Source organism: Panthera uncia, chromosome A2 (assembly GCF_023721935.1).
Source record: "Panthera uncia isolate 11264 chromosome A2, Puncia_PCG_1.0, whole genome shotgun sequence".
NCBI classification, from domain to species: Eukaryota; Metazoa; Chordata; class Mammalia; order Carnivora; family Felidae; genus Panthera; species Panthera uncia.
In genome coordinates, this window is record NC_064816.1 from 151,400,777 (window position 1) to 151,420,344 (window position 19,568).

The 19,568-nt window shown below is 48.9% G+C and overlaps 1 protein-coding gene and 1 pseudogene across 1 annotated transcript in view; one reads left to right on the plus strand and one right to left on the minus strand.

The window, feature by feature from the left end:
- CLCN1 (chloride voltage-gated channel 1) overlaps nt 1-19,568 on the plus strand; it is a 33,310-nt gene that overhangs the window by 537 nt on the left and 13,205 nt on the right. The window contains exons 2-12 of the mRNA XM_049642029.1: nt 2,401-2,521; nt 2,890-3,021; nt 3,593-3,721; nt 3,973-4,106; nt 5,249-5,326; nt 6,407-6,485; nt 11,765-11,890; nt 12,178-12,262; nt 12,469-12,570; nt 13,058-13,142; nt 13,590-13,739. Of these exons, the coding sequence (XP_049497986.1) occupies nt 2,401-2,521; nt 2,890-3,021; nt 3,593-3,721; nt 3,973-4,106; nt 5,249-5,326; nt 6,407-6,485; nt 11,765-11,890; nt 12,178-12,262; nt 12,469-12,570; nt 13,058-13,142; nt 13,590-13,739 (1,221 nt within the window). The remainder of the gene's footprint in view (nt 1-2,400; nt 2,522-2,889; nt 3,022-3,592; nt 3,722-3,972; nt 4,107-5,248; nt 5,327-6,406; nt 6,486-11,764; nt 11,891-12,177; nt 12,263-12,468; nt 12,571-13,057; nt 13,143-13,589; nt 13,740-19,568) is intronic.
- Nucleotides 16,136-16,517, minus strand: LOC125930256 (60S ribosomal protein L35a-like; annotated as a pseudogene).

Below are 19,568 nucleotides of genomic sequence, written 5' to 3' on the forward strand. Positions count from 1 at the left end.
CCTTTTTTTATATAACCCTGACTAACAGGACACCCGAATCCTAGGGGGGAAAGGCATAGCCACACAGGCTTGACTAGCCCGTGCTTACATAACCTGCCCAGAGTGGTTGGCGTGGGAGCCCACACCTCTGTGTGAAGCTGCCTCTTACTCCCTCACCCCCACGCAGACACCACCAGCTCTCTCCCTGCTGACCCTCTGCAGTGCGCGCACAAATAAACGCTTCTGCACAAGGCAGAAGAAAGGTGCTGGGGTAAGTGGAGAAAACGAACTGGATTGCAGATCAGTGATCAAAGGTACACCAGGGTCAAAATGAGCAGAAGAACCGCAGCCTAACTTTCGGGTGGGAAGGTGGATCAGGTAGGAGCCCATCAGGTTGCAGGTGCCCCGCCCCGGGGAGGTAGAGGTGTGCGTGCCTAGTGAGCTCACTGCGGGCGTCTGGATGGGTGGGCTGTGGACATCTAGCACGGAAAAGGGGACTGACGGCACAACTATGAAGGAAAGCTTGCGAGGTTGCCGCAGATAAACAGGCAGGTGATCCGTGAGGAAGTGTGTGTGCACGTGTTTTAGCTAAAGATGGCGGGGAGGGGTGGGTGATGAGGGGATGCAGACAGGGCAGGGAACCAAGGGGTGGCTGTGCAGGTGATGTCAGCACTGGGGGACGAGAGGATCCACGCAGCAGTTGGCATCATCCCGGAGATGGAGATGGTTACTAAGGGCACCCCTGGGGAATCAGTGGGGGCGGGGACACAAAGTCAGGAGAGATGGGAATGGTGAGTGCGGGGAGAGGGGCTTCCCGGAGAAGGTGGGGCCTGGCCTGGCCTTGCAACACCAGACGGGATTGGACAGAAAGGCCCCTCCTCAGGGCCCTGCTCCTCTCACCGGTCACCACATGCCACCACATGCCTCCGTGGGGCGAGTGAAATGCCGTCAAGGTGCGGCGACAAAGTAGCAGGAAGCTTCCTGATGGAGAAGAATGGTAAATTAATTTCAGAAGTAGAGCTGGCCTGAAAGTAAAGAAGAGAGGTTTGGACTTAAGTTTTTCTTTGTTTCATTTTTATTATGGAAAATTCCAAACTTAAAAAATAGACCCGTGTAATGAACCCCCAAATGCCCCTTACCCAGCTTTCAACAATCACCGATATTGTGTCTACACTGCTTCACCTCTCCTTCCCATTCCCAGCCTCACCCCTACACACCCGTGAATCCCAGCATCCCCCTCACACTTGAGCTGTCCCTCCCTTCCCCGAGCTCTGCTCTGATGCGGTGCCTCGCCCTGAACCACCCGGCACAGATTTGGCTCTCTCAGGTGTTTCCCAGCCAGGGTTTGGTCTGGAGCACCCCCTTCCTCACCTCCACACCCCCTTCCTTGCCTCCACCAGCCTGAGGCCCCAGACAGCTGAAACAGCAGGTGGAGGGACATGCACTGAGCCACAGGGGGAGTGTCTGCTCTCTGGGCCAGGTAGCGCAGGGAGGGACACACTGTCTCGCTCAGTCACCCATCTCATCCCAGAAGACAGAACAGCCATGAGCTGGGCAAAGAGTGTGCTCCTGTCCAGAACTGGGGCGTAAACTCTGCTGCTCATATTGTGAAATCAGATCTCTCCCACCCAGGCTCTCCCAGAACTGGCAACACGACCTGGCCTGACCCTGGCCCCAGAGGACGGAGCTAGTGAAGGGGGGGAGGACAGACCAAAAGCAGTGAGAGCCCTTGCTCCCCTTGCCCCAAACACACGTGTTCTCCATGGGGATGAGAGCAGAGGGCTCCCAGATCTGAGGGGCGCCGCTCTGTCCTCTCCCCGTAGTGTGAGCGTCTAGTAATCCTGCCATGGGAAGTCCCTTACCAGGACTGCTTCCTGTTTGTGCACATGAGCACAGGGAGGTGAGGCGGGTGGGCTTCCTCTGAACTTGAGAGCATCTGAGGGGCCTCAAGAGAGGCCAGACACACCAAGGCAAAGAGAAACCAAGAGTCCCCTGCTAGTCTGTCCTTGCTGGTCCACGTCAGGATTCCTAGGAGGGAGGCCAGGCAGAGAAGGGGGGTCTGGGATAGTAGGGAGAGGCTGACACACAGTAAGCTGGGTCACACATAAAACACCTGATTGACACGGATGCCCCGTCTTAGCAGAGTTCCTGTGTCTCCACTTTAGAGTAGAAGCTGGCCTTGCCATCCATCAAGATGAGGACAGAGATGGGGTGAGGATGGGTACAGGGGTAAAGGCGTCCAGAGTGGGAGCGTAGATGGAGCACCGAGGGCAGGGACCACCACAAAGTGACCCTCCGTGAGGCTCTCAACGCCCAGGAATTTAAAAAGCTGTTTGTTTCCCCTGTGGGTCTGGGTGCTTCCCTCCGTCTATTCCTTCGGACTCCAACAAAACAGACGTTTCCCATTCCCCCTGTGTCCAGATTTATGGCCATCACAAACAGCAGCCCCCGCACAAGGAGCAGGGCATGGGGATACCCCCGAAGACGGGCTCCAGTGACAGCCTGGACAGCAAGGATGAGGATCACTCTTCTAAATGTCAAGGTGACGGGGACTAAGGAATAAAGGGATCTGGAATGGAAGGAGGCGCAGGGATTAGGAGAACTGGGACATCCCCACCTCCTGTAGCTCACTCTCTGCCCTCCCCTCACCCACACCCAAGTCCCCCTCCAAGCAGTAGGGAAAGGCATCTCTCTCTGCCTCCTCTCACCCTGCCTGGCTCCCTCTTCTCCCTCCCAGCCACCCCCAGGAAAGGAGAGTTAGAAAGAACTCAGGTATCCCATGGGCAAACCCAGTGAATGAGGTGCAGAGATAGACAAGACCCCAGGGGCCCAGCTCCTCCGCTCCTGTCCTCAATCACAGCCCAGAGCAGTGACCGGTTAGCCGCTCTTTTTGTCTTTCCCTCTTCCCAGACTGTATGCGCCGCCTGGGACACATGGTAAGAAGGAAATTAGGAGAAGACTGGATCTTTCTGGTGCTCCTGGGACTGCTTATGGCTCTGGTTAGCTGGAGCATGGATTATGTCAGTGCCAAAAGCCTTCAGGGTAGGTTTAACCTGGTCCTTTACCCTCAGCCTCTCTTCGCACAGCGGTTCCTAGAGTTTCTAGAGTTCCTGCCTAGGATAAGCTGGGCGTGTTTGGGGGGGAGGGGGGCGCTGCACAGAGGAGGTCTGGCCCAGGAGAAGACCAGACCCGGACCCAGATCCACTTCTGCCCCTTCAGCTGCTGCCATACAACCTGTGGGTGCCCCTCTAATAGGGTGACCAGCTCATCCCCATTTCCCCAGGGCTTTTCTGGTTTGGGCACTGACCACCCTGAGTCCCAGGCACCCTCCCCCCACCCCAGGTTCTGGGCAAACTGGGGCAGCCTGCAGTCCCAGCACTCAGAAGTGGGGTTCGCAGATTCTACCTCCTACAAGTGGTGGGAACTTGGACAGGTCACGGCACCTCCCACAACTCGGGCTCCCTTGTGTCCAGTGAGAACAATACCGTGTGGTGAGGTCAGACAGGATGGCCAGGCCGTGAGGACGCTCCTTGCACACTGTGATGTGCTGCACCGTGGGGGTGCGGTGACATCCCGCCACTCTGGGACTGAGCTCAGGCACGTGTCTCTGCAGCCTACAAGTGGACCTATTACCAGATGCAGCCCAGCCTGCCTCTGCAGTACCTGGTCTGGGTCACCTTCCCGCTAACTCTCATCCTCTTCAGCGCCCTCTTTTGCCACCTCATCTCTCCCCAGGCCGTTGGTGAGAACCTCCCCCCTCCATCCGCTCACCACCCTACCCCTGTCGTGTCATCAATGTTATCTCTTTAGCCTGTAGACCCTTCCAGTGCCCTTCCTCCCTCGCTCAGCCCCTCAACCCGACTGACGGCCCTTCCCCCTGTCTTGCCATCGTCTCCCCACCCACGCCCATCACCACGTCCACCTGTCTGGATGTTTGTCTCCCTTTTAACCTCTAGCTGGAAGCGGCACATAATCACTCTTTGAACCTTTTAGGCTCCGGGATCCCTGAGATGAAGACAATACTCCGTGGGGTCATCCTGAAGGAATATCTCACCGTCAAGGCCTTTGTGGCCAAGGTTGTGGCCCTGACTGCAGGGCTGGGCAGTGGCATTCCTGTGGGGAAGGAGGTAAGTCCACTGGTGCTCCGGCAGAGGGCAGCACTGAGCCCAGAGGGAGCTCTGGGAGCCTGAGACCAGGGGCGCTGGGAGAGCCCGCGCCAGGGTACGTTAGGGAGGGGAAATACTAGGGAAGGTCCTAGTCCTGGAGTAGAATAACAGAAGTCTGAGCCGGTAGGGCCTTAGAGCAGTCTCCCAGACTGGGCCCTGTTGACATTTTGGGTCGGGTAATTCTTGGTTCTGGGGGGCTGCCCTGTGCATTGTGGAAGGTTTAGCAGATCCCTGGCCTCTACCTCCTAGATGTTGGTAGCGCCCCCTAGTTTCGAGAATCAGAATGCCTCCAGATACTGGCAAATTTCCCTGGGGGGTGGGGAGAGGGATCTCGCCCGGTGGAGGACCACTGCCTTGGAGGCACTTCAGACCAGTTTCCTTGTTTTAATATTACGGAAGCTGAACCCCAGAGAGAGGCTGTGTTTTTTCAAGGTTATACTCACGTGCATTCTTGCCCGGCCACAATCGGGAATCCACACGGCAGCCAGAGTCTTTTCAAAATGGAATCAGTACTGGCAGAACCTCTGCTTAAGAACTTCTAATGGCTTTCCAGTCTTCTAAAAATCAAGTACAAACGTCTCTCTGGGGCCTAGGAGACCTGTGCTGATCTGGCTTCTTTCTGTCTGGTCTTCTGCTCTCCCAAGCTTCCCTTGTTCACTGCGTTTGGGTGACAGGGTCTTCCTGTCCCTCAATCGCACAAGCTGTTCCCGTCCCAGGACCCAGCGTGGAGCGTTCTTCCTCCTGTCACCCACGTGGCTCACTGCCTCATTTCAGTGGAGACACTACTCAATTGTGGCCGTCCCCGAGTGCCTTCTCTAAACCCACATCACACCCTAGTCTGTCTGCCTCTCTCTATCCCCTCACCCTTTCTCATTTTCCCCACCTGTAGCCTGATTGAAATGCTGGTCCATCTCCCCACCCCTCACCCCCCACCCCCTTCCCCTCTGGAATGAAGTTCAGGAGGGCAGATCCTCTGTCGTGCTCACTGCCGCATTTGTGGCACCCAGCTCAGTGCCTGGAGCCATAAAGCTCGTCCAGTGAAGGACGCACAGCCTCCTGTCTGGACCCCTGCTGCTGACCCCTCACCTCCCTCTCTCTCCCAGGGCCCATTTGTGCACATAGCCAGCATCTGTGCTGCTGTCCTCAGCAAGTTCATGTCAATGTTCTGCGGGGTATATGAGGTAAGGTTGAAAAAGAAAAAGGGATGGGCTGTGTGTGCTTAGGGCGTCGGGAGGGCTGCCTTTGCTCTGGGCTGGCCATGATGCTGAAAGGGGGCGTCGCGCTAACCCACGCTCCTTTATTCTACACACACACCGCGCCCCCCCCCCCCCCCCGCCGCCACGTACCCCAGCCTTTTCCCGGCCGCCCTTCTCGATCTGCTCCCCGGCTCCTCCAGGCCTGCAGGCCCACCAGCTCCCATGCGGCCCCTCGTCAGTGCCCCCCCCCCCACGCCCCCACGCCCCCACCCCCTTGCCCCATCCAAGCTCCGCCCTTGCCTCCTGTACCCACCCTGTCCCTCTGTTTTCCTGGTCCTCCCCACCCCATCTCTCACAAGCACTGCTGCTGGCCCTAGCCCTCCACCTTCCTCGTCCTGCGTGCTTCTCTGTTGCAGACCGTGTCTGGGCGGCTTGATCTCCTGGTGCCGGCCTGTGCGGTGGGCGTGGGATGCTGCTTTGCAGCCCCTATCGGAGGCAAGTCCCACTTCCTCCCTACCCCGGAGCACGACCTGGAAGGGGGTTTGAGTGGCTGCCTAAGCTTTGGGGTGGAGAGGGTGCTCGCTGAAGGGACTGGTGGGTGGGCATTCAAGGAGTGACCCCGGATCGCAGCCCCTGGGTTCCAGGCACCCACGCTTTTCCACCAAAGGGCTATGTGTTCTTTCGCGGCTGGCGGCTGTTTTATGCAGGCTTTTATTGGTACGGTCTGTCTGAAGTCCTCTCTGTTTCTCTTCCTATTGACACTTCTTGCCCGGGTTGTCCCCATCTCCAGCCCCTCTCTGATGATCATTTATTGGCTTACCTGCCTTGCATATATTTACCTTTTATTTCTAAGTTTGGCTTGCCCTATGAGGTCACTTCCTGTTTGCCAAACTGAGTATCTCTTGACCTGGGAATCACTGGGGAGATGGGACCACTGTGAGTCTCTGTGACTTAAGCCTCTCTTTCTGCCTTATTCCCCACCCTTGCCTGTTCTCCGTTCCTCTCTGCTCCCCTTCCCTGCCCCACCCCCCATCTCTCTGTCTGTCTCTCTCTCTCCCCTAGTAGCAGCCATACTATTACACTGACATGCTGACTGTGGGCTGTGCTGTGGGAGTTGGCTGTTGTTTTGGGACACCACTCGGAGGCAAGTGATTTACCCCCTCCTACATCAGTCCACTGCCTGGCCCTGCTCCCCAAGTGCGATACTGCCAGTTAAAACCAAAGTATGACAAGAACAGCAAACTTTAGTGAGCATTTACCATGTGCAGGTGATGTTCTAAGCACCTTACTCCTGCTAAAAACTGTATGAGACCGACAGCACAGAGGAGAGGGAGGAGAAAACTGATCACAGAGAGGGTAAGTGACTTGAGCAAGGCCAGCCCATTAGCAAGAGGTAGAGCGGGGAATGAAAACCAAGGCAGTCCCCCCAGTCCCCCTACTTGTAACCAATAAAGCCTGTCGAAATTGTTGGACACCTTTGCCCTCCACTTATTACGTCCTCTAACAGGGGACCTTATGTAGTGTGTTCTCCACAGGAGAGCTTCCATTGTGCGTGTTATCAAGGACACGGGGGTCTAGGTGTGGTTATTCAGACTAATGGTCAGCTTTAACGAGGGCTGCGGACAGGAATTAAAAGCACCTTTGCTCCCTGACAGCAACATAAACCTGAGATTAGTTCTCCCCGCACATGAAAGGCAAAGGGCAGCTTTTCAGACTGTTTTCTTTGTCCTGGGTCACTAACAAGTGGGCTCGGACAGAGAAAGCAGCCATGTTTACTTAGTGGTGAGTCCATTGTAACAAGATTAACACAGGAGGGACTACATGGATCATTCATTCATTGGATTCATTGGTGATAAAAAGGGCACCGAGTTGACACTGGGGAAACAAAATTGCCGGAAAAGCATATGCTCCTTAAACGTTAGAGGTAGCTTTTCAATTATGAAAATGTAATCAGTCCCTTCATAGAGGAGTGCGCAGGTAACTCCCATGTCTCAGCTCAGGAATGACTTACGAGTAAGCGTTCAGAGGGAGCAGAAAGTGTGTCATACCCGTTTGTCCTGATGCTGTGCCCAGCGTAAGATCAGCTAGCATCCTGTCTGTACTTCTGGTGTCAGCTCTTGTCATTAGACAAGTCACCAGTCTCCACGAGTGAGGGGTGTATTTGAGTTTCTGTACACACTTCAGTGCGTTTGAATTTCTGTACACGTTAGACATTCACACTTAACATTTGTACCCATTTTCACCTTTACTTTCTCTTTTTGCCTTACAAATCCAGAAGGTCTGAAAAGCATTTTCAGACAGGTGGCTTTTTAATTTTTTTTTTTTAATCAGCCAGATTATTTTAAAATGAAGAGAATGTGTATTTTTTGCATAAAACTGGAATGTCTAGGATGAACGAGGAAGGTTTCTCTTGGTCCAGTGTAGAATATAGGGAAGGTGGTAAGGGAGCGACAGGTAAAACATGGCTCTTGACCCGAGAAAAGGTTCAGTACTGAAAAATTAAGATGCAATTTTCAGGGGGCGCCTGGGTGGCTCAGTCAGTTGAGCATCCGGCTCTTGATTTCAGCTCAGGTCATGATCCCAGGGTCTTGGAATCAAGCCCAGCATTGGGTTCTGTGCTGAGCATGGAACCTGATTGAGATCCTCTCTCCCTTTCTCTGCCCCTCCCCCACTTGCGCACGTATGCACACACTCTTTCTCAAATTTTTTAAAAATTAAAAAAATAAATACCCTGGAAGGTAGGCTTATTTGATTATTTTTCTTTTTTTAAGAACATAGAGTAATTCTGAAAGAAAACATTATTAAAACGATAATTTATTCATTATATAGCCAACTCTTAATTCCTTACACTGATGAAAGAAATCTGCTTCAACAACCTGCTAAAACGACAAACATCTTTTTGCTTCTACCGTGTGCCCTCTGTGCTGTGTGCCCTCTGGGTGTGCTGGATCCCATACTCCCAGGGGCTCACAGCTGACGGGGTGGATGGGCAGATAAACCCATCATCATAGCCCACCCAAAGAAGTGTCTTGATGACAGTTTGGGCAAAGTGCAAGGAAGACAATGAGGACAGGGTACTTTGGACAGAAGAGACAGCATTGCAAAGTCAAGATCTGGGGGCTGTAATCACAGTAGATGAGAGCATTGTTAAGAGAAACAGGAACAGGAAGTGAGTCTGCACAGGGAAACCATGAAGGAAGGAAATCATGAATCGTGAAGGTCCAAATGTGTTTTACAGAACATGGTTCTCCATGGCATTAATAGAGGTAACATGTGAAAAGTGTTCCAAGGTCAAATAAGTTGGAAAAACACTGTGTTAAACAGCTAGTTCTTTAAACTGGAAGAGTTATCAGAATGTTGGATATGCTGGCATGCTTTGTGAATATGCAAAATGTGGCTCCAGTACAGCATTTCCCACAGAATCCCTTCTGCAAGGAACTTCTCATAAGACTCAAAGGACCTCACAGATCGGGCTTTTGGAAATGCTGTCACGGGGGAAGGGGAGCCATGGAAGAATTCTGTACAAGGAAGGGAGTGACACATGACAAGCCCAGCACATCCATCCAGTCCCTCCAGCAGATGCGTGCAGAGTTGGACCAGCCTGTGGATTAACAGGATTAAGTCTAAGATTAAGAAGAAGGCTATTGTCAAAGCCCTGATGCCAGATGATGAGAGACTGAACTGGACAGAGGAAGAAGAGAGAAGAGGATGATAGAAAGTAAAATTGATGTGACCTGGAGGTTGATTTTATGTGAGGCTATAAAGGATGCGACAGAAAGAGGAATCTGGGCCAACTCCCAAAGTTTATTCCAAGGAAAATTGGGTGGACAGCGGTGCTGGTCAGCAAGACAAGGAATATGGGACGTGAAACGGGTCTGGAGGAGTTGATCCATTTTACTTTACATCTATTGAGTTTGAAGATCCAGTGGCATAGCCGAGTGATACCGACCAGACAGCTGGACTGTTGAGTCTGAAGTCCAGGAACTGAGCTGAACACATGGCTTTGCTAACAAGTAGCCTGTCGGTGGCAGTTGAAGCCATGAAATCGAGAAAGTGTGTCTGTGAGTAGCAAGAGCAGGAGACCACGGTCAAGGCCCTGGCTTGGGCAGGGGCAAAGGAGCCAGAGGGGGAGAACAGGGAACATCCAGGGGGGCAGAAGAGAGCTGTACCACGGAACAAAAACCAGAGAGTTTCCAGAAGCTGTTTGTGTTTTTAATGCTTTGTTTGCTCTTAGCGGCACATTTTCTGCTTGGCTCAGACTAATAGTAAAATCAGTTCTCATTCCTGAGTATAGAGTGACAGACTGCTGGGGAAAGCATTCCCAGAACCACATCATAGGAAAGAAAATCTAGCCCGGGGTTTCAAAATATGGTCGTAAAATATTCATAAGTTGGATAGCTTACACCCCAACAAATCAAAGCTGACTTTGTTTTATTACTGGTAAAGAAAAGGAGAGAGACTTCCTCCACCTGCTCCCCACACTGTGTCAAATCCTCCTTTCAGCCCGAGGAGACAGCAGCCTTACCGGCCGTGATTTGAGGAGCAGGGGCAGAAAGGGTGGCTGGCAGCTCCAGCTGCCCCAAATTCCCCCTTCCCTCGCTCCGCTCTCTGAAATTTCACCCGTTCTGTTCTCTCTTGTTCTCTCTCCTCCCCTTCCTCTCCCGTTCACCCATAGAACAGACAGAAAGCCCCGACGATGTGTCAGGCATTGTATTAGGTGGTGGTTTCCAAGGAACTTTTGATCCTAGGGGGAACTCAGAGATGGAAACACATAACAAGTGCTCAAACAGTCCAAAATTCTGAGACAGTCAGCTGTTTCCACCTGACGAGGGGCACCTGGAATGCCTTCCCAGAGAAGGTGACTTTTGAGCTGACCCCTAGGGACCCTCACCCAAAATGCTGCAGCTACTCTGTGAGGGAGTAACCGGCAGGCCACTATCCTCTTGGTGCAAGTAACTTACTCAACTATTGACTGTCACCTGTGAAACAGAGCGGGGCAGTCCCGGAGGAGTCCAGAGTTGTGACTTTGCATGTAGAACAGGGAGAAAAACATTGACTCGGACGGAAGCTGCTACCTGAGGGGTCTCAGGCCAGCAACCGTTCACCGTGGGGGGAAAGGAGGAGACGCACCTTATCTGGTTCCTGGTTGCTCTTGGGCCCAGGCCCCTCCTCCACTCATCTAGTTACATGCTGCATTTTTCTGGTTTCTCTTCCTCATTTTCCATAAAGATGAGGCTTAGCTAGCTACTTCTTCTTGCCATCAATTTTTATCCTGCATCCAATCAAAGTCCACTCCCGTATTCTTAATTCGTTCAAAGGTTATTTTCCTTGCTGTCTCTTGAATCTCGCTTTTAGGCCCTCATTAGCGTTCCTCACTTTGTCCCTCCCTCTGCTTGCTATCGGTCTGTGTATCGACCTCCTCATTTTCCACTCCAGCATCTGCTTAGAAACAGTGCTATATAGGCCTTTTAATTAGCTTTCCTTCTGCCCCACTCACCTTTCTGAAACAAAATTGTTTTTGACTCCTAGCCTCTTGGTTTTTCCCCTTGTTTTTGTTATTTTATGTCAAGTTTTTAATGTTAACTTTTTTTTTAATTTGAGAGAGAGCACGCACAGGGGAGAGGGGGAGAGGGAGAGGGAGAGGGAGAGGGAGAGAGAGAGAGAGAGAGAGAGAGAGAGAATATTAAGCTGGCTCTGCACTCAACGTGCATGCACAGGGCTCAATCTCATGACCCGGGATCATGGCCTGAGCCAAAATCAAGAGTCAGACACTCAGCCGACTGAGCTGCCCAGGCGCCCCTAATATTAATTTTTAAACACTTTGATGAATCCTCTTCTTTTCTTGGAATATTGATTATTGTCAGCTCTCATGAAGGCTTCTCATGTTCATTTTTCTTATTTGTTCCTTATAAAGTTGCCTCAAGGTATGTGGTACCTGGGAGGAGGGAGTAGAGATTGGAGGGAATGTGAAGGAGAGTTCCCATGGGTCCTGAGCTCTGCCTCACAGCTCTGCTGAGCACCTGCTCTGGAAATGTTTTCTCCCATAACTTCCCTGCAGAAACTTTGCAACAACCCTTAAGTCCCTGTGGCTGACAATCGTGAATCCCACCCAACCCTACTTTCTAAGGGAGAGAGAGGGTGGGACCACCTGACCCCCTCGGTCTGTGGGTTGAGGACCACACTCCCCATCCCCCACCCCGAGCTCCTCTCTGTATCTTACTGGACCACATCCCCGGCCTGCAAACAACCGCCAGCGTGGGCAGGTATATGTTTTAGAGCGTGAGGTTCCAGGAGACCATTACTTCCCACTGCTGCTTCCCCTCGTGATTCAGGTTTCAGCAAAAGCACCTCGGGGCCACAGGGTGGGGGCTGGGGGAGAGCCTCTTACTCTGTCTGGCCCTGACCACCCCCACGCCCCTGCAGGAGTGCTGTTCAGCATCGAGGTCACCTCTACCTACTTTGCCGTGCGGAACTACTGGCGAGGATTCTTTGCGGCCACGTTCAGTGCCTTTGTTTTCCGCGTGCTGGCCGTGTGGAACAAGGATGCCGGTAACAGGGAAAGAGGGAGGCTGGTAATGGGGCGTGTAGGGAAGCTCCTTAGGGCGGTTTAGAAAAGGAATGGATGGCATTATTTCGGAAGTGGGCCCGAGGATATAGAGCAAAGATATAGGTCCTGGATCACGGAGTAGAAGGGCAGTGTTTGGCCATAAAAACTGGAAATTCAGTGGAAGAGGTGACATTGGCCTCGGAGGAAGGAAGGAATTGACCCTCGGCTGATGACCCTGGCTTCCCCTCGGGTCTCTGTGGCGCTCCCACCATGCCTTTCCATCCCGTAGTCACCATCACCGCCCTCTTCAGAACCAATTTCCGAATGGATTTCCCCTTTGACCTGCAGGAACTCCCAGCCTTTGCCATCATCGGGTCAGTGGAATGCCCTGGGAGTGGTTAGCTGGGGGTGGGGGCAGGGCAGGGTGCGGCTTTGGGCTGGGAGGGCCTCAAGCTGAAAGCCTGGGGGCAGGCGTGGGTGAGTGTGAGTTGCTGGGGGAGGGTGGGCGCCTGGTATTTGTTTCCCTGCCACAGCCAGGTCTGGGATGAGGGTTCCATTGCTGTACGACTTGCGCCCTCAGGATTTGCTGTGGGTTCCTGGGAGCTGTATTTGTGTATCTGCACCGCCAAGTCATGCTTGGTGTCCGAAGGCACAAGGCCCTCAGCCGGTTTCTGGCGAAGCAGTGAGTCACTGCCCTTCTGTGTCCTACCCATTTACTTTCTGCTTTCTCCACGAGCCCCTCCCTTTTAATCTTTCTCAAAGGCTGTAAATGCCAATACTTGACTTGTGATAAAATATAGGAGCCCTGATATTCCACATAGAGAGAGAACACGGTGTGGTTTGCCCGTTAAAGATTGCTTTTTGGTGGCAAGAACATTCTGTGTTTAAAGAGCTGAGGATGGGATGCCTGGGTGGCTCAGTGGACTGAGCATCTGACTCTTGGTTTCAGCTCAGGTCATGATCTCACAGTTCGTGGGCTCTCTCTCCTCTCTCTCTCTCTCCCTCCCCCCACCCCACCCCTCTCCCTCACTCACTTTCTCTCTCTCCTAAAAAAATAAAATAAAAACAAAGAGCTAAGTCTGCAGTGGGCTACTAGGACCCAGCTAGCCAGCTCAATGTGACATCCACTGTGGCTAACTTGGGGGGGCTTAAATCTGTGTCTTTTTCAGTCGCCTGCTGTATCCCGGAATCGTCACCTTTGTCATCGCTTCATTCACTTTTCCACCAGGAATGGGTCAATTCATGGCTGGAGAGGTCAGCTCCAAAGAGTCTGGGGAGGGAGGTGGGCATCAGGTCACTGAACTGGGACTAAGCCAGGGCAGGGCCACAGCACAGACATCCCTCCAGCTTCTGAGCACAAGTACTTTTACCCAAGTGTAGAATCTCTCCCCAAGAACAGACAAGAGAGACCCTTGAAAAATGAGACGAGAGAATCCACTTGTATATTTGTTTGTTTTTTGGGGGAGAGAGAGAGGGAGGGGCAGAGAGAAGGAGAGATAGAATCCCAAGCAGGCTCCACGCTGACAGCAGAAAGCCCGATGCAGGGCTCGAACTCATGAACCATGAGATCATAACCTGAGCTGAAGTCGGATGCTTAACCGACTGAGCTACCCGGGAAACCCCAGGAGAATCAGTTCTGTACAAAGTGCTAGCACCAAACATCCTTGGAGACCTGCCCCCTTTTGCTTCTTCCTCTCACAGCTGATGCCTCGTGAAGCCATCAGTACCCTCTTTGACAACAACACGTGGGTAAAGCATGTGGGTGACCCTGCAAGCCTGGGCCAGTCGGCTGTGTGGATCCATCCACAAGTCAACGTCGTCATCATCATCCTCCTCTTCTTTATCATGAAGGTACCCCTTCCTGCACTCCTGACCCCCTAAGCTTCTGTCTGTTTTCAACCTGGAACCCATGGTTTGCATAGGGTAGAAAAGAGTAAACTTCATGTGGACCTAAAAACAAGTAGCTGGAAACCATAGCACAGGTAAGCTGCCCATCTATAGGAGTGAGCCAGTGTCTATTCATGTCAACTTAGTGATGTTGCCATCATTACCATAAGCCTGCTAAAAGTTCCATTTGCTAAGTGCTTAAGATGTCACAGCAGCCTGGTAAACAAGGACAAGACGGGGTTGAGCAGTATAGATGACTGTGGGAACACCTAAGATAAGCTAACCAAATCCCACCACATATTAGATAATTGTATACTTCATTCTCCATGCATCTGATTATCCATTTTTGGATGATTTGCATATCCATTTTCCCCCTGTCTAGTGGGTAATCTCTTTTCTAGAATTGCAAAAGAGATAAAATATTTAAATCAATTTTATTAGTGACTGTATGTAATTTTTATACATGGTATTGTTCCCTAGTTAGGTAGCAAGGCCATGAGGATTTTACCACTCTCAAGCCTTTTTCTCCTACTTTCAGTTAGGAAACCACAACTGGTCTCTTACATCCGTTCTCTTCCATGTCTGCCCATCAAGGACCATGTATTCCTAAGCTTCTCAGTCACCGCCTTATACAAAGATATTTTTATTTCCACCCCTAGTTGTGACATCTCTTCTGGCTGCTGCTTGCCTTTCTTTTTTCTCTTTTGATGATTGCCTTATTACTGACGGTGCGTGTTGCCTGTATGTTCCAAGATTTCCTCTGTATATTAGGGTTCTCAAGTAAAAGACTGTCCACACTGAACCTTCATGCTTTTGAATACCTTGCTATTAACTTATTCGTGATAATTTTTGTGAATCTATATTTTTGCAGGATATGAGTCACTAAGTTATATATGCTTATGGTTGAAAAAAATGTCTTTGTTTTTTGCTGCTCCTTTAATGTACTTGCCAAGGATCCCATGATTAAAGATGCCAGGTGCTTGACGCACCAGGTTCCAAGTCTGTGACTTACATTCTCAGGATTTGCTCTGGGTTTCTGGAAGCTGTATCTGTGCATGTTCTTTCCCATTCCACTCCATGTGGGTTCAGTGGGTCAACAGCTTCCATATTTTGCACACCTACTTTATTAATTAGGTCTGTTGTTGTTCCTTCAAAAGATTTGATATTTTTATTGTAAAAGTAGTCTCGCTGTCTTGTTAGGGATTTGACTTTTGGACTTCCAGTACAGCATTCATCTTCTCTCACTTATAAATCCCAGCTTCCTGTAAGTAACCGAGGCCAAGTTTTGATAGCATCTCAGAATTTATTGTTCAAGGAAAATAATATAGACTGAGCTGTATGGTAACTTTGGGATCATATATACTTTTTTAAAAAATTTTATTCAAATCCAAGTTAGTTAAAGTAGTGTAATAATGGTTCCAGGAGTAGAATTTAGTATAACACCCAGTACTCATCCCAACAAGGGCCCTCCTTAATACCCATCACCCATTTAGTGCATCCCCCCACCCAAGCCCCGCCTCCCATCAACCCTCAATTCGTTTTTTGTACTTAGAAGTTTCTTATGGTTTGCCTCCCTCTCTGTTGTTTTTTTTTTTTTAATTTTTTTTAATGTTTATTCATTTTTGACAGAGAGAGGGAGACAGAACGTGAGTGGGGGAGGGGCAGAGAGAGAGAGAGAGGGAGATCCAGAATCCGAAGCAGGCTCCAGGCCCCAAGCTATCAGCATAGAACCCGACGCGGGGCTCAAACCCATGAACTGTGAGATCATGACCCGAGCCAAATTCAGACGCTTAACCGACTGAGCCACCCAGGCACCCCTCTCTGTTTTCATCTTATTTTTCTTTCCCTTTCCTCTATGTTCATCTGTTCTGTTTCTTAAATTGCACATATGAGTGAAATCATATGATATTTATCTTTCTCTGACTTATTTCGCTTAGCATAATTCATTCTAATTCTATCAATGTTGCTGCAAATTGCAAGATTTCATTCTTTTTGATAGCCAAGTACTATTCCATTGTGTATATATACCACATCTTTTTTATCCATTCTTCAGTCGATGGACATTTAGGCTGTTTCTATAATTTGGCTGTTGTTGATAGGATCATATATACTTTTAAAATGTCAAGGTTTTGGGGCGCCTGGGTGACTCAGTCAGTTGAGCATTTGACTCTTGATTTCAGCTCAGGTCATGAGCTCATGGTCATGGGATTGAGCCCCACGTCAGGCTCTGTGCTAGCTGTGGAGCCTGTCTAGGATTCTCTCTCTCCCTCTGCCCCTCTCCCTTGCTTGCATGCACCCTCTCTCTCTCTAAAATTAAAAAAAAAAACAAAAACAAAAAAAAACAACTTTTTTTTTTTAACAGGAGAACAAATCTACATCTTTATTTATTTACTTTTCAGTTAGTTTAAATCCTTGAGGGGTACAACGTCACACAGATTCTGTGGCCAATGGCTTTAGTAGGAAGGTTGCTTTGGAATTTGGCACGAACCATGCCACTGTTTCCTGGAGCATGAGTTACTTTTCCTGAGTATTCTGGTTTTGTTCGGTTTGCCACCAGGAGTCACTGTGTTGTTCTTTGCCTTGTACACAGAAGCACATCTCTTGCCTAGATAGAATTCAGTTTCATCTCGAGCATAAACACCTTCAATTTTAAGAAGAGCTGTGTGTTCCCTGGTTCTGGAGACCCCGCTTATAGCCAGCAAAAATGGCTTTGGACTACAGCCTTCCAGACATACTTGTCATTTTCAGGAGTCCTGTTCCCAGCAGGCCTCCACAGGTTCCAAGATAGTAGAAGGAGCAAAATAATAATAATAATAATAATAATAATAATAATAATAATAATAAAATAAAAAAATAATTAAAAGAAAATGTCAAGCTTTTGAAAAGTTTTGAAGAAACAAAATACTGTATATTTTTCAACATTTCCCCTACACCTCACTTCACCTCATCTCAGATTCCCAAGTATATATCTGTATTCAACTTCACAGATTAAAGTTTATTCTAAGAAGCCTAATTGGATTATATAGCAGGACTCAACTGTATGTCACTATTATTAATTTCTCACTGAATTACATCCTTGATAATGTGTATATCATAAGCGTGTCAGGGGGAGAAACTCATATACTTCCTGGGCTATGTTTCAAGCCCCACAGTATGTAGCAGGCCTGTGCTATTCTATAATATTTATACACATAAAACCACTCACTGCTATAAATCTGATATTGTCTGATTGATTATCATTGCTTCCAGCATTTTCACTGTTCTGCTATTGGACACATACACATCCCTTTATTCTGAAGTGTAGGTAATGGTCTCTCTGTCTTAAAAATAAATTAAAAAAAATTTTTTTAAAAAGGGTGCCTGAGTGGCTCAGTTGGTTGAGTGTCCAACTTCAGCTCAGGTCATGATCTCACAGTTCGTGAGGTTGAGCCTCACGTAGGGTGTGCTGACAGCTCAGAGCCTGGAGCCTGCTTCGGATTCTGTGTCTCTCTGTCTCTCTCTGTCTTAAAAAAAAAATTTGGGGCGCCTGGGTGGCTCAGTCGGTTGGGCGTCCGACTTCGGCTCAGGTCATGATCTTGCGGTCCGTAAGTTCGAGCCCCGCGTCGGGCTCTGGGCTGATGGCTCAGAGCCTGGAGCCTGCTTCAGATTCTGTGTCTCCCTCTCTCTCTGCCCCTCCCCCGTTCATGCTCTGTCTCTCTCTGTCTCAAAAATAAATAAACATTAAAAATTTAAAAAAAAAATTTAAAGTGTAGGTAGTAGGTTACCTATACACACACACACATATATATACACATACATACATACATACATACATACATACATACACAGGCAGTATCCATACAGGTAGATAAGGTTCTCAGCTAATGATGAAAGGAACTTCTGTATTCCTCAGTCTTAAGACATAGAAAGTATCACCATGCTGTAAGTCACCAGCTCCCACAATGGGTATGAATATTACAACTTCTCAGTTTCCCTTTTTAAGAGTCCAACATCATTACCTGGTATCACTGTTCAGCATAGCCCAGGGTTCAGTAGAATTCTTCATAGCACTCCTTCTTGTGGAGGGTCTAAATAAAGTGACATCTGTCATAACGGGTGTCTAGTTTCCCAGTTCTCTAGAACTGGGTGTTTAAATTCTTGGGAGTTATTTGTGTTCCACATTACTTACATTGCTTCTGGATCCTTCCTTTCATGTGCTAATAGCTCAGAAAGTTTGCTAACCTCATATGTCATTCTTTGTGCTACAGGGCTTGATCACTTCCATGTCCTCTGATCCTCATCTGTTCTTACACATATCTTGGGGGATAATCCAAACTTTGTCCTCTGAATTCAGCCCTATTATCCACATATTATCTGTATTACTGGAGCGTTCAGGTAAACCCAAGCCAACAAAATTCTATATGGCTTTCATGTGCTTATTCCAAAAAGATGGCACAGAATAGTTCAAAGGGTCTCCAATTGTCATATGTCAGAATCACTTATGAAGGTTAAACTAGAAGGGTCTAGAACTCCATGTCCAGACAGACTGACATGGTGTCTGGTCATCTGCAGTTTCAACCAGTTTACCAGCGAGCATTTCTGTTGGGTGTTGCAGCAAATATTAGCTCTGAGAAGCCTTTTCTGTTTTGTATGGACACTATCTGCACAGACACTTGCATGGACCAAGCAAACTCTCTTCTTTCTTTCCTTCCTCCCTCCTTCCCTCCCTCCCTAGTGACCTACCTACATCTGACTTGCATTTATGAGCACCATGCCAGTGCTGAGAGCAGGCAGAGAAGAGGCATGCGGTTGCTTTCTACTCAAGGAGTTCTTAGTTTATATCTCTTCACTTGACTTTGCAGTTCTCAACTGTTTTACCCACTCATATTCTGACCTGAAGAAGTATGTATGCATTTTGCATCAACTCAGAGCTTCTGGAAAGAAACCTTCCCAGAGTTTTTGTCATGGCTCTTGACACCAGCCCTGTCTCAATGGAATCTTTTTTTTTTTTTTTTAATTTTTATTTATTTTCAGAGAGAGAGAGACAGAGAATGAACGAGGGATGGGCAGAGAGAGAGGGAGATAGAGAATCCCAAGCAGGCTCTGTGCTGTCAGACACAGGGCTCGAACTCACAGGCCGTGAGATCACGACCTAAACTTAACCGACCGAGTCACCCAGGCACTCCTCAAGGGAATCTTTCTAAGGTTCAGAATATTAAGAAATTTATTTCTTACCAGCTTACAGTAAATTTGCATAGGTTTTTAATTGTAAATGTTTCATCCTGTCAATTTGTTTGGACTTAGCTGCTACCATCTTTCACCAAATTAGTTTGAGATCCTTTTGTAAGATTAGCTGACGTATTTTGGAAGTGATACATAAACCTAATTCACATGCTATGTCTCACATTTTTATTTCTTTCACAGATATTTCAAAAGCTCAACCAATACTCTTTTCTCCACTCTTATTTCTCAATTCTTCTGCATTCCTTGCCACAGAATGTACCTATTGCTTTTGCTAAAATTGTTCCAATTTCTGTTGGAATACTTCCCGACAGAGTTGGCCTTGGAGATTGGCTAGGTTTCTCAGTGTGCCCTTCCAGGATGGCCAGGACAGATCTGATGTGTTTTGAATCTCTGCTTAAGGTGATTTGATGTTAGGAAATGGCTCCGGCAAGACAGGCTTCACTCCAGACTCCCTTGTGAGGTTTACCATATAAACAGCTTTGTAAATGACCACCTCAAAGCTACATTAGTCATGTAGTAAGTCACTAAGACTTCAAGGTGTCTGCCACTTAGAAATGGGCTCTTTTTCAG